Source organism: Salvelinus sp. IW2-2015, unplaced genomic scaffold (assembly GCF_002910315.2).
Source record: "Salvelinus sp. IW2-2015 unplaced genomic scaffold, ASM291031v2 Un_scaffold3814, whole genome shotgun sequence".
Taxonomy (NCBI): Eukaryota; Metazoa; Chordata; class Actinopteri; order Salmoniformes; family Salmonidae; genus Salvelinus; species Salvelinus sp. IW2-2015.
The window spans coordinates 12,716-27,654 of NW_019945088.1; the positions used below are offsets into that span (position 1 = coordinate 12,716).

The 14,939-nt window shown below is 49.1% G+C and overlaps 1 protein-coding gene across 1 annotated transcript in view; it reads left to right on the forward strand.

Moving 5' to 3' along the window:
* LOC139026069 (uncharacterized) overlaps positions 1–12,229 on the forward strand; it is a 21,719-nt gene extending 9,490 nt beyond the window's left edge. Inside the window, 4 exon segments of the mRNA XM_070441364.1 lie at positions 4,072–4,201; positions 5,178–5,289; positions 6,283–6,414; positions 11,011–12,229. Of these exon segments, the coding sequence (XP_070297465.1) occupies positions 4,072–4,201; positions 5,178–5,289; positions 6,283–6,414; positions 11,011–11,813 (1,177 nt within the window). The 3' untranslated portion in view covers positions 11,814–12,229.
* Positions 12,230–14,939: the final 2,710 nt, after the last annotated feature.

Here is a 14,939-nt window from a genome sequence, read left to right on the forward strand (position 1 = left end):
AGTTGGTTGTAGTTTCATTGAACAGCATAAATCAACCAGTTGGTTGTAGTTTCATTGAACAGCATAAATCAACCAGAAGTTGGTTACTCCACTGCCATGTAGGGCAGCACGATATGGGTAAAAGATCTTGGCCTTATTTTGAACCAAATATTGCAATTTGACTTGCAATTTTCATCAAAACACTTGGGTGAACTGTTGGAATCATGGAAATAGAATAATTATTTAAATATGTATATAGTTAGAATGTAATAGTGGGCACTTTGTATACGGTGTTTGATGGTTCTCACCTTAGATTTTGTAGCAAAGAATTAGTAGCCATGTCAGTTCCTGGAACCATAACCACAGAGAGGGGCGTGGCCCGATGCAGCCCTATTAGTAATCTAACTCTAAACACGCCTCCCTGCCTTTTTCATTCGTTGTCTTGATTAATTCAAAAGATTAGAAATCGCTTTACAAAAACTGTGATACAGTGCATTCTGAAAGTATTCAGACCCCTTGACTTTTTCCACATTTTGTTACTTTACAGCCTTATTCTAAAATAGATTCAATCGTTTTTTCCCCTAATCAATCTACACACTACACCATGATGACAAAGCAAAAACAGTTTTTTAGCAATTTTTTCAAAATGAAAAAATTCATAATCTGAAATCATATCTACATAAGTATTCAGACCCTTTACTCAGTACTTTGTTGATGCACCTTTGGCAGTGATTACAACCTCCAGTCTTTTTGGGTATGACGCTACAAGCCAAGCTTGACGCTACAAGCTTGGCTTACAAGCACACACCACCACCACACACACACATCCCCCCACACACACACCATCATATTACAGACTGTGGACCTATATTGTCCCTAAATGGCTTTTCATAGAACCGTTTTCTTCCAGCACAAAGAGGACACGGGAAACATGTTGGTAATAGCATGGTGGAGTGGAGGACGATGTGACCTTTGGGTTGCTGTGACAATTGTCTCTGACTTGCTTCGGGCTAGAGGGCCCCGACAGAGATCATTGCGGTGCAGTCAGCATGTTTCATGCTGCGGGCAAGAGTGGGTGGTCAGACAACTTTGGGATGAGAATATTTGGAAACGGTCCTCTTTCTGCTTTGTATGCATTAGCCTTACCTATTGTATTGAAGTAACATCTTACCTATTGTATTGAAATAACATCTTACCTATTGTATTCAATTAATTGTCTCTCCTATTGTATTCAATTAATCGTCTTACCTATTGTATTCAATTAATTATCTTTGTCACATTCACACACTCGCAGCATTCGCAGCTTCAAGTTAAAGGTTAACCATCCGAGTGATGTTCTATCGATTCACTGGGTCATTTCATGTTTTCCTGTGTATCTGAGTTCAAGCAGGCAGAAATCCGGCTGGCATGACGTATCACTGTGACAGTCTCTCTCAATACACTGGAAGTTCATAGGAATATGACGTTTAGATGGTTAAAATGTCTATCATACATGTCAGATTTCAGTACTGGACGATGTCAAAACTTGGGAGGATGTCTTCTCTAGAATGAGCCATTGATCATATTTTTGCGATATTCCTACCTGGAGAAATGTGTAAATGAACGGAGGGTCTATCACTTTTTAGTCCAGGGTGCATTGCCTGGCACCGTTGCCAGAGATGTTATAGAAAGAAGATAGGAGTCCACAGAATGAAGGAACGTATAATGCCCCACCCAGCAGACTGTCGACCAATCACATTCACGTTGTCATGCCGCGTCACGAGGTTGCTAAGCTAATTGTCACAAATCACGTGCTCACAATATATTGTTCTCACATATTAGTGTTATTGAACGGAGCGTCTCTCGGGGGACCTGAGTCCTAGGACCATGCCTCAGGACTACCTGGCCTGATGACTCCTGGCTGTCCCCAGTCCACCTGGTCATGCTGCTGTTCCAGTTTCAACTGTTCTGCCTGCGGCTGTGGAACCCTGACCTGTTCACTGGACGTGCTACCTGTCCCAGACCTGCTGTTTTCAACTCTCTCTCTCTCTACCGCACCTGCTGTCTCTAACTCTGAATGATCGGCTATGAAAAGCCAACTGACATTTACTCCTGAGGTGCTGACCTGTTGCACCCTCTACAACCACTGTCATTATTATTATTTGACCATGCTGGTCATCTATGAACATTTGAACATCTTGGCCATGTTCTGTTATAATCTCCACCCGGCACAGCCAGAAGAGGACTGGCCACCCCTCATAGCCTGGTTCCTCTCTAGGTTTCTTCCTAGGTTCCTGCCTTTCTAGGGAGTTTTTCCTAGCCACTGTGCTTCTACATCTGCATTGCTTGCTGTTTGRGGTTTTAGGCTGGGTTTCTGTACAGCACTTTGTGTCATCAGCTGATGTATAAAGGGCTTTATAAATAAATTAGATTTTTTAACACTGAATTAAATGAATGAATGGTTTTGGGTGGATTTTTCCTTTTAAGTAGCCTACCTCCTCTCCTAGTTGGACGTGCCAGATCATGTGTGTCTAGTATATGTGTGGTCTCAATGAAATAGAGTAGGCTATAGCCTACGCATGGGCAGAGAAACACGGGGCAGCTATCTTTCCAAGGAAATGGACTTCCTAAATATGATTAGGCTATGGTTTACTACATTACCTGGAGATACATATTGGATTAGGCTATGGTTACTACAATTACCTGGAGATACATTATTGATTAGGCTATGGTTACTACTACGATACCTTGGAGAAATACATATTGATCACCATATTGTCTCCATCTGAAAATCGTCCCACTCCTAAAAGATAAAATAGCTCAAGAGAAAGCACAAGTCTCTCCAACTCGGCTCTCTTCAAACTGTGTATCCTACTTTCTGATATAGCCTAGTAATCAAAATCAAAGGTATTTATAAAAGCCCTTCTTACATCTGCTGATATCTCAAAAGTGCTGTACAAGAAACCAGCCTAAAACCCCAAAACAGCAAGAAATGCAGTTGTAGAAGCACTGTGGCTAGGAAAAACTCCCTAAAAAGTCCCAAACCAAGGAAAACCTAGAGAGGAACCAGGCTATGAGGGTGGCCAGTCCTCTTCTGGCTTGCCGGGTGGAGATTATCACAGAACATGTGCCAAGATGTTCAAATGTTCATAAATGACCAGCAGGTCAAATATTAATAATCACAGTAGTTGTCGAGGTGCAACAGGTCAGCACCTCAGGAGTAATGTCAGTTGGCTTTCATAGCCGAGCATTTAAGAGTATCTCTACCGCTCCTGCTGTCTCTAGAGAGTTGAAAACAGCAGGTCTGGGACAGGTAGCACGTCCGGTGAACAGGTCAGGGTTCCATAGCCGCAGGTAGAACAGTTGAAACTGGAACAGCAGCACGGCCAAGTGGACTGGGGACAGCAAGGAGTCATCAGGCCAGGTAGTCCTGAGGCATGGTCCTAGGGCTCAGCCCCCACACCACTAGAGGGATATCTTCAACCACCATCTTACTATCCTGAGACAAGGCAGAGTATAGCCCACAAAGATCTCCCCCACGGCACAACCCAAGGGGGGGCGCCAACCCAGACAGGAAGATCACGTCGGTGACTCAACCCACTCAAGTGACACACCCCTCCTAGGGACGGCATGGAAGAGCACCAGTAAGCCAGTGACTCAGCCTCTGTAATAGGGTTAGAGGCAGAGAATCCCAGTAATACAGATAGCCTAATATAATGGGCCACCTGAGAATCTCTGGTAATTTAACCTATTTCTGAAGTTATTTTTGCACATTTTGATATTGCCTATAGTGTGCAAAATTGCTGGAACCATGGCTGGTAGGCGAGCTGCATCACATACGCCTAAAATAACATTGCATGACTGTGGTTGGGTTGGGACCATTTCCTGCAGGTGGAAATAGAACAGAAAGCCAGCAGGAGCGGTATAAACAGCTGCGGCAGAACTCTACCTTGGACTAGTAATCATAGCCCTGCTCTAATAACAGATTCACATTATCTGTGTGAGTGAGACATCAGGACTCCTAGCTGGTCATCCTGGATGTTGACTTGGACATCGTCGTGGTGATTAGAAGTGATGTTTGACTTTTTATTGTATGTGTTTTGTCTCATACAGATATAATGGCGAGTGGGAGATGGGGAAGGAAGCTCTGGAAGACATCCTCTACAGAGCTCAGCTGGAACTCTACTCTCAGCCCCTACTGGTAAGACCTAACCCATGGGCCTATAAACTCAGCCCTTACTGGTAAGACCTAACCCATGGGCCTATAAACTCAGCCCTTACTGGTAAGACCTAACCCATGGGCCTATAAACCAGGGTTCCCATTTCCGTAGTCCTGTACCAGTGGTCCCTTTCCCGTAGTCCGTCTGTATCCATTAGAGAGAGCGAATCCATTTTCCGTGCCTTAATAGTCCCCTGTACCAAGGGTCCCATTTCCCGTAGGTCCTTCAGGGGTTCCATTTCAGGGAGTCCTGTACCAGGGTCCCATTTCCGTCAGTCCTGTACCAGGTCCCATTTCCGGAGTCCTGTACCAGGGTCCCATTCCGTGCAGCCTGTACCAGCCGACGAGCCAAACTTACTCTCGTTATAACACTCATGCCCACGTACAGGGTCCCATTTCCGTTAGTCCTGTACCAGGGTCCCATTTCCGTTAGTCCTGTACCAGGGGTCCCATTTCCGTAGTCCTGTACCAGGTCCCAATTTCCGTAGTCCGTCTACCAGGGGTTCACATTTCAGGAGTCCTGTTCCAGCGGGTCCCATTTCCGTAGTCCTGGTAACCAGCGCGTTCCATTTCAGGAGTCCTGTACCAGGTCCCATTCCGTATCCTTACCAGCCGCGTCCCATTATCCGGAGTCCCTGTTACCAGCGCGCTCCCATTTCCGTAGTCCTTGTACCAGGAGGTCCCATTGCCGTAGTCCTGTACCAGTGTCCCATTCCGGATCCTGTACCAGAGTCCCATTTCCGGAGTCCTGTTACAAACCATAGAGCTAGACTGTTTCCATCGAACTCTATCTATTAGTGCTAGTTGACCTCAAAACCTCTATTCCCACTTGCCAGCGGGAACGCTATGAGCAGTTTCCTGCTAGACATCGGGCTTTGGGTTAAGGTTAGTTAGGGTTAGCATTAGGTTGTGATTGACCAGTCCATTTGACCTGCTGACCTGTGCTTCCTGCTAGCTGATAAGAAGAGGGTAAACGCTATGAAGTACGTTCTCCTGCCAGACAACGCTTCCAGATCGCAGACGCGAGTGCCAGGAAGCGTCCTTCATGCGGGATGAGTTCGACGCCAACCTACAAGTCGCCATCTCCCGCTCCTGCGCATTCAACTCCGCACGTCCATCAACAAGACCATCCGTCTGGTGAAAGGAGCAGGTACAAAGACTATAGAACGATTTAACAGTTACCTGTACACACGAGCAAACACCTTACTGTACAACACACAACCTTACTGGTACACACACAGAACACTATCTGTATACACACATGCAACACTTATCTGTGACACACAGCAACCCGGAATGGAGAGGGTTATAGACAGCAACAGTCTTACTGTGCACCACACAGACTACTTACTATACGACACAGAAACACTTTACTGTACACACAGCAAGCTCCTGAAGGAAGAGGTTTAGAGACAGCAACACTGTTGTCAGATGTCATTTATAACCATCTTCGTCACCAGTGGAGTGTACAGTGGTTCAGACTTATCATTTATAACCACTCGTCACAGGAGTAGACATGGGTGTTTCTAACGTGTCATTATAAGACCCACTCGTCACCAGTGGAGTGCTACAGTGTGTAGGCTCCAAGAAATGTCATTTTTAACACCCGTACCAGTGGAGTGTACCACGGTCGTGTTCATCATGTATAAGTTAACCCACTCGTCACAGTGGAGATGTACATGTGTGTCAGATGTCATTTATAAGCCACTCGCACAGTGGAGTGTACAAGTGTGTTCAGATGTCATTTATTAACCTCAGATCCCGTCACCCAGTGGAGATGTCTACAGTGTGTTCAGATGTAATGTATGACCCACACTCAAGCTACACAGAGGATGTTACAGTGTTGTTCAGAGATTGTTACATTTATGAACCCACTCGTCAACAGTGGGAGTTACCAGGTCGCTTCAGATGGCATTATAACCCACTCGTCACCAGTGGAGTGTACAGTGTGTTCAGATGTCATTTATAACCCACTCGTCACCAGTGGAGTGTACAGTGTGTGGTCAGATGTCATGGTTGATTGCCTGACCATGATAAGTGCTGTACCATGTAGGCTGCTGATGGGCGTGGCTGTTAAGAGCATCTCATCCTGTGTTACACCCCAGATTGTTTTGACTACACAAACGAAGCAGAGCTCAGTGTCACCATCACTCCTAGCCACACCTCCTGGGATCCAGCGGCCAATCGAGAGCGAGGAGGGCGGGGCTACAACATCATCCCCCCCATCACATTGGAGTGTAGGCAGGAACGGGAGGAGTCACAGAGCAGTGAGGGTTCCGTCCCATTGGTTACCTCTCCACCTCCCCAGAGTTCACAAACTCCTCCAGCCCTTGTTCAGATACTTACATTGCTACCTCTAAGTTCCTGTTTTCCAATCCATTCACCAACCACGTCATTTCTACACTGCCCTACAAAGTGCTGTAACTACGTAACAACATTACTGACTTTAGTCGTTTTCTGATTCTTCATGATTTATTCTGAACGACTGGCTTGTTCTTGTGTCAGGAAACCAAATACCACATTAATCAGATAATATGCCTTGCCATTACAACAGATCAAACATATTGACCAAATTCAGAGTTACTGCACTTTGCCTTTTTTGGGCAGTATTGTCCTCTGTGCTGTATAGCAGTCCAGAGAGAGGAAGGAAGACTTCTGGGCTGAAGGATAGGTGGACAGGATCATAGCATGGTGCTCCTACCTATGACCCCTGACCTACAACCTTACCATGACCCCATGCTTCCTGCTTAGAGCACCGCCTATCGTCAATACTGAGCATGCTCATCTGTTTCATTCAGAAACTTCAGGATGTTTAGAAAAATGTCCTAACCTCTGGTGCTTGGTTCTGGTTCTCACCTGGAATGACTCGTATTGTTTTAGACCCAGTTGTTATGTCACTGTGGTATGTCTCTGCAGCTCCATGTGGTGTCTGTTTCATTACAGGAAACATTTGGGCCAGCAGCACCCAGCTGTACCTGTAAACTGGAAGTGTTGTCCATTTAGTTGTGTAGTGCAGCTGTATAGATGTGTAGAGTTACAGCTGTATTCATGTATCTAAAGTAGTGCAGCTGTATAGATGTGTAGAGTTACAGCTGTATTCATGTATCTTAAAGTAGTGCAGCTGTATAGATGTGTAGAGTTACAGCTGTATTCATGTATCTAAACTAGTGCAGCTGTATAGATGTGTAGAGTTACAGCTGTATTCATGTATCTAAAGTAGTGCAGCTGTATAGATGTGTAGAGTTACAGCTGTATTCATGTATCTAAAGTAGTGCAGCTGTTATAGATGTGTAGAGTTACACGCCTGTATAGATGTGTAGAGTTACAGCTGTATAGATGCCATATGCCAGCCAGCCAGCCACAGAGGTCCCTGTAAGCCATATGCTGCGCCACCAAGTGGTCCCTGTAGCCATATGCCTGCCGCCAGCCACAGAGGTCCCTGTAAGCCATATGCCTGCCGGCCAGCCACAGAGGTCCCTGTAAGCCATATGCCTGCCAGCCACAGAGGCTCTGTAAGCCATATGCCTGCCGGCCAGCCACAGAGGTCCCTGTAAGCCATATGCCTGCCGCCAGCCACAAGAGTCCCTGTAAGCCATATGCCTGCCGGCCAGCCACAAGAGTCCCTGTAAGCCATATGCCTGCCGGCCAGCCACAGAGTCCCTGTAACCATATGCCTGCCGGCCAGCCACAGAGGTCCTGTAAGCCATATGCCTGCCGGCCAGCCACAGAGGTCCCTGTAAGCCATATGCCTGCCGGCCAGCCACAGAGGTCCCTGTAAGCCATATGCTGCCGGCCAGCCACAGAGGTCCCTGTAAGCCATATGCCTGCCGGCCAGCCACAGAGGTCCCTGTAAGCCATATGCCTGCCGGCCAGCCACAGAGGTCCCTGAAGCATATGCCTGCCGGCCAGCCCAAGAGGTCCCTGTAAGCCATATGCCTGCCGGCCAGCCACAGAGGTCCCTGTAGCCATATGCCTGCCGGCCAGCACAGAGGTCCCTGTAAGCCATATGCCTGCCGGCCAGCCACAGAGGTCCCTGTAAGCCATATGCCTGCCGCCAGCCACAGAGGTCCCTGTAAGCCATATGCTGCCGCCAGCCACAGAGGTCCCTGTAAGCCATATGCCAGCCAGCCAGCCACAGAGGTCCTGTAGCCATATGCCAGCCACAGAGGCCTCTGTAAGCCATTTGCCAGCCACAGAGGCCCTGTAAGCCATTTGCAGCCACAGAGGTCTCTGTAAGCCATTTGCCAGCCACAGAGGCCTATGTAAGCCATTTGCCAGCCACAGAGGCCTATGTAAGCCATTTGCCAGCCACAGAGGCTTTTGTAAGCCATTTGCCAGCCACAGAGGCCTCGTAAGCCATTTGCCAGCCACAGAGGCCTCTGTAAGCCATTTGCCAGCCACAGAGGCCTCTGTAAGCCATTTGCCAGTTAGCACAGAGCCCTCTGTAAGCCTATGCCAGTTAGCAAAAGCCGTCTGTAAGCCATATGCCAGTTAGCAACAGAGCCTCTGTAAGCCATATGCCAGTTAGCAACGAGCCCTCTGTAAGCCATATGCCAGTTAGCAACAGAGCCCTCTGTAAGCCATATGCCAGTTAGCAACAGAGCCCTCTGTAGCCATATGCCAGTTAGCAACAGAGCCCTCTGTAAGCCATATGCCAGTTAGCAACAGAGCCCTCTGTAAGCCATATGCCAGTCAGCCACAGAGCCCTCTGAAAGCCATATTTACATTTACATTTAAGTCATTTAGCAGACGCTCTTATCCAGAGCGACTTACAAATTGGTGCATTCACCTTATGATATCCAGTGGAACAACCACTTTACAATAGTGCATCTAACTCTTTAAGGGGGGGTTAGAAGGATTACTTTATCCTATCCTAGGTATTCCTAAAAGAGGTGGGGTTTCAGGTGTCTCCGCCATATCAAAATCAAATCAAATGTATTTATATATCAGCTGATATCTCAAAGTGCTGTACAGAAACCCAGCCTAAAACCCCAAACAGCAGCAATGCAGGTGTAGAAGCACAGTGGCTAGGAAAAACTCCCTAGAAAGGCCAAAACCTAGGAAGAAACCTAGAGAGGAACCAGGCTATGAGGGGTGGCCAGTCCTCTTCTGGCTGTGCCGGGGAATTATAACAGAACATGGCCAAGATGTTCAAATGTTCATAAATGACCAGCAGGGTCAAATAATAATAATCACAGTAGTTGTCGAGGGTGCAGCAAGTCAGCACCTCAGGAGTAAATGTCAGTTGGCTTTTCATAGCCGATCATTAAGAGTATCTCTACCGCTCCTGCTGTCTCTAGAGAGTTGAAAAAGCAGGTCTGGACAGGTAGCACGTCCGGTGAACAGGTCAGGGTTCCATAGCCGCAGGCAGAACAGTTGAAACTGGAGCAGCAGCACGGCCAGGTGGACTGGGGACAGCAAGGAGTCATCATGCCAGGTAGTCCTGAGGCATGGTCCTAGGGCTCAGGTCCTCCGAGAGAGAGAAAGAAAGAGAGAATTAGAGAGCGCATACTGGCTGTGCCGGCCAGCCACAAAGTCCTCTGTAAGCCATTTGCCAGCCACAGAGCCCTCTTTAAGCCATTTGCCAGCGACAGAGCCCTCTTTAAGCCATTTGCCAGCCACAAGACCTCTGTAAGCCATTTGCCAGCCACAGAGCCCTCTGTAAGCCATTTGCCAGCCACAGAGCCCCTCTGTAAGCCATTTGCCAGCCACAGCGCCCTCTGTAAGCCATTTGCCAGCCACAGACCCCCTCTGTAAGCCATTTGCCAGCCACAGAGCCCTCTGTAGCCATTTTGCCAGCCACAGAGCCCTCTGTATAGCCATTTGCCAGCGACAGAGCCCTCTTTAAGCATTTGCCAGCCACAGAGCCCTCTGTAAGCCATTTGCCAGCCACAGAGCCCTCTGTAAGCCATTGCCAGCCACAGAGCCCTCTAAGCCATTTGCCAGCCACAGAGCCCTCTAAGCCATTTGCCAGCACAGAGCCCTCTTTAAGCCATTTGCCAGCCAAAGAGCCCTCTGTAAGCCATTTGCCAGCCACAGAAGCCCTCTGTTAATAGCCATTTGCCAGCCACAGAGCCCTCTGTAAGCCATTTGCCAGCCACAGAGCCCTCTGTAAGCCATTTGCCAGCCACAGAGCCCTCTGTATAGCCATTTGCCAGCCACAGAACCCTCTGTAAGCCATATGCCAGCCACAGAGCCCTCTGTAAGCCATCCAGTTGTGGTTTGACAGGTCTTTTATAAGAGCTAAGGGTTGAAACACGATGTGCAACAGAAGAGCGTGTTGCTCGTGTTCTTGTCATGTGCATGTCCTCCTCTCTTCTTCTGTTTTCTCTCTTCCTCTTCTCTCTTTGGAGGACAGATTGGATATGGTCTATAGTGTCTCCATTCATCCACCTGTGGCTGATCTGTTTATGTTATTGATGGATAATTCAGATATGCTGTACCTCAATATAGTCAACCTGCATAGACTGTAGTCTCCACTGTGACACCTTATAGCGTTTTTCTAGTGGAGACAAAATGTCTGTTCTAGGGTTGCAAAATTCCTGTCACTTTCCCCAAATTCCCTGCTTTTCCAGATGTCCTGGTTTGAGGATTCCGGGAATATTTTTGCTGGAATTTATGGAAAACCTGGGAATTTTGGGGGAAATTTACTGGAATTTTGCAACTCTGGTCTGTTCCCTCCAGTTCAACCTGCTTCACCGGTCTCTGTCTCTATCACTTAATTCGCTCATCCTGTTTTCTGTCTGTTTTTAATCACTTTATTTTCTCAACCTGTTTTCTGTCTGTTTTTAATCACTTTATTTTCTCAACCTGTTTTCTGTCTGTCTCTCCAGATGCTGATGGGATGAGTGTAGGTGAGGAGTCATTCAACCTCAACGACCCAGACGAGGGTTTCTCCTCAGGGGCTTCCAACAGCAGTCAGCCCAGTGCCACCAAGCCTGGGGGCCCCGGGCCCCGGGGGGGCAGTCAGAAGAGCAGCAGCGTCAAGAAGACAGTCACTGCCAGACTGTCCCGAGAGAGAGAGCGGGAGCTGATGCATAGGGAGAAGGAGATGGAGAAGATGAAAGACCAGGAGAGAGTGAGGGAGAAGGAGAGAGAGCTGGAGAGATGGAGGGAGAAGGAGAGGCAGAGAGAGAGGGTGGCGGAGAGTCGCAGGGAGCTGTTCTCCGCCGTGGTGGCCACTCCCACAGCAGCTCTGAGACGACGTCAGCAAACACAGACCCCTTCCCCTGCTCCTCCCCCCGTCACCATGGACACCATCGACATCGAGCTCAGCCCAATCAAGAAGCAGCAATCCTTCCCTGGCCCCTGCCCCAGCCCCTCCCCCGGCACACTGGTCCGAACAGCCAGCTCCACCTCCTCCAAGTCATTGTATGAAGGTGTGAACATGAACCTGAACGGCAGCATTAGCAGCCTGGGGGGGGCTCTGGGAGGTTCTGGGGGGCTGGAGGGGGCTCTGGGAGGGCTGGCTGCCAGCGTGGGGGGAGGAGGGACCCACCGCTACTCCACCATCAGCCTGCAGGAGGAGGTGCTGGCCCGGCCTGAGGAGAACCAGGAGCTACTCTCCTCGGGAGCGCCCCTCACCAAGCAGTCCCGCTCCCCCAGCTTCAACATGCAGATCATATCACAGGTGTAGCCTAGCCTGGTGGGTTGGCGGGGGGGCCAGGCAGGGCGGGACCTGGTGGGGAGGTAGACGCGCGCACACACATATAGACACACACAAATTAATACATACATATATATATATACGTGTGTGTGTGTGTGTGTGTGTGTGTGTATGTATGTATGCATGTATGTATATGTATATATATACACACATCTCACACCCAGCAGTCTCTCTGTTTCCTATTGTTCCGACTGGAACCACCTCCTGTATGGCTGAACCCCTCCTCCTGTATGGCTGAACCCCTCCTCCTGTATGGCTGAACCCCTTCCTCCTGTATGGCTGAACCCCTCCTCCTGTATGCTGAACCCCTCCTCCTGTATGGCTGAACCCTCCTCCTGTATGGCTGAACCTACCTCCTCCTGTATGGTGAACCCACTCCTCCTGTATGGCTGAACCCACCTCCTCCTGTATGGCTGAACCACCTCCTGTATGGCTGAACCCACTCCTGTATGGCTGAACCCACCTCCTCCTGTATGGCTGAACCCGCCTCCTGTATGGCTGAACCCACCTCCTGTATGGCTGAACCCATCCTGTATGGCTGAACCCCGCCTCCTGTATGGCTGAACCCCGCCTCCTGTAGGCTGAACCCTCCTCCTGTAGGCTGAACCCACCTCCTGTATGGCTGAACCCCACCTCCTTATGCTGACCCCACCTCTGTATGGCTGAACCCCACCTCCTGTATGGCTGAACCCCACCTCCTGTATGGCTGAACCCCACCTCCTGTTTGGCTGAACCCCACCTCCTGTATGGCTGAACCCCACCCCTGTATGGCTGAACCACACCTCCTGTATGGCTGAACCCCACCTCCTGTATGGCGAACCACACCTCCGTATGGCTGAACCACACCTCCTGTATGGCTGAACCCCACCTCCTGTGTGGCTGTGGTGGACGTGCAACTGAGAATGGGAGTGTATAGTCATCTGACCAGACTTCCACTACCTAGAGTTAGGGTTCTGTCCTACTGCTATCCTGGGTCTGTCTCCCTGAAGAAACACACCATTCCACCTCTGACAGGCAGAGCCACAGGAACACACCATTCCACCTCTGACAGGCAAGCCACAGGAACAACCATTCCCCTCTGACAGACAGAGCCACAGGAACACACCATTCCACCTCTGACAGGCAGAGCCACAGGAAACACACAATTCCACCTCTGACAGACAGAGCCACAGGAACACACCATTCCACCTCTGACAGGCAGAGCCACAGGAACACACCATTCACCTCTGACAGACAGAGCCACAGGAACACACCATTCCACCTCTGACAGGCAGAGCCACAGGAACACACCCATTCCACCTCTGACAGGCAGAGCCACAGGAACACCCATTCCACCTCTGACACAGACAGAGCCACAGGACACACCATTCCACCTCTGACAGACAGAGCCACAGGAACACACCATTCCACTCTGACAGACAGAGCCACAGGAACACACCATTCCACCTCTGACAGACAGAGCCACAGGAACACACCATTCCACCTCTGACAGGCAGAGCCACAGAACACACCATTCCACCTCTGACAGACAGAGCCACAGGAACACACCATTAGACAGATGTAGGACAACACACCATTAGACAGCAGTAGACAACACAACCATTAGACAGCAGCAGGGCAACACACCATTAGACAGCAGCAGGGCAACACATTAGAAGCAGTAGGACAGACACCCATTAGACAGCAGCAGGGCAACACCCCATTAGACAGCAGCAGGGCAAACCATTAGACAGCAGCAGGGCAACACACCATTAGACAGCAGCAGGACAACACACCATTAGACAGCAGCAGGACAACACACCCATTAGACAGCAGTAGACAACACACCATTAGACAGCAGCAGGACAACACACACCATTAGACAGCAGCAGGGCAACACCATTAGACAGCAGCAGGCAACAACACCATTAGACAGCAGCAGGACAACACACCATTAGACAGCAGCAGGACAACACACCATTAGACAGCAGCAGGGCAACACACCATTAGACAGCAAGCAGGACAACACACCATTAGACAGCAGCAGGACAACCACACCATTAAGACAGCAGCAGGAACACACCATTAGACAGCAGCAGGGCAACACACCATTAGACAGCAGTAGGACAACACCATAGACAGCAGCAGGCAACACACCATTAGACAGCAGTAGGACAACACACCATTGGACAGCAGCAGACAACACACCATAGACAGAGTAGGACAAACACACCATTAGACAGCAAGCAGGACAACAACCATTAGACAGCAGCAGGACAACACACCATTAGACAGCAGCAGGGTAACACACCATTGGACATAGGCAGGGCAACACACACATTAGACAGCAGCAGGACAACACACCATCAAGACAGCAGCAGAGCAAACACACCATTAGACAGCAGCAGGACAACACACCATTAGACAGCAGCAGGACAACAACCATTAAGACAGCAGCAGGACAACACACCATTAGACAGCAGCAGGACAACACACCATTAGACAGCAGTAGGACAACACACCATTAGATAGCAGCAGGGCAACACACCATTAGACAGCAGCAGGACAACACACCATTAGACAGCAGCAGGACAACACACCATTACAGCAGCAGCCAGACACACACCATAGACAGCAGCAGGACAACACAATCCATCAGACAGCAGCAGAGCAACACACCATTAGACAGCAGCAGGGCAACACACCTTGACAGCAGCAGGGTAACACACCATTAGACAGCAGCAGGGCAACACACCATTAGACAGCAGCAGGACAACACACCATTGGACAGCAGCAGGGCATATACTGTCATTGCTGTAATAGCTTGTGGTCTAATTGAACATTTCAGAGATGAATTTAATGACTGAAGCCGTAGCAGGCCGTGTTGTATAGAATCAGCAATAATAACAGACTAGCTACCATTTGTTGTTGTTTCATCTTATAGACTGGAACCCTGTAGTGTCTCATCTAATAGACTGGGACCCTGTAGTGTCTCATTTATAGACTGGGACGCCTGTAGTGTCTCATCTATAGGACTGGGGGACCTGTAGTGTCTCATCTATAGACTGGGACCGCTGTAGTGTCCTCATCTATAGGAACTGGACCCTGTGTGTCTCA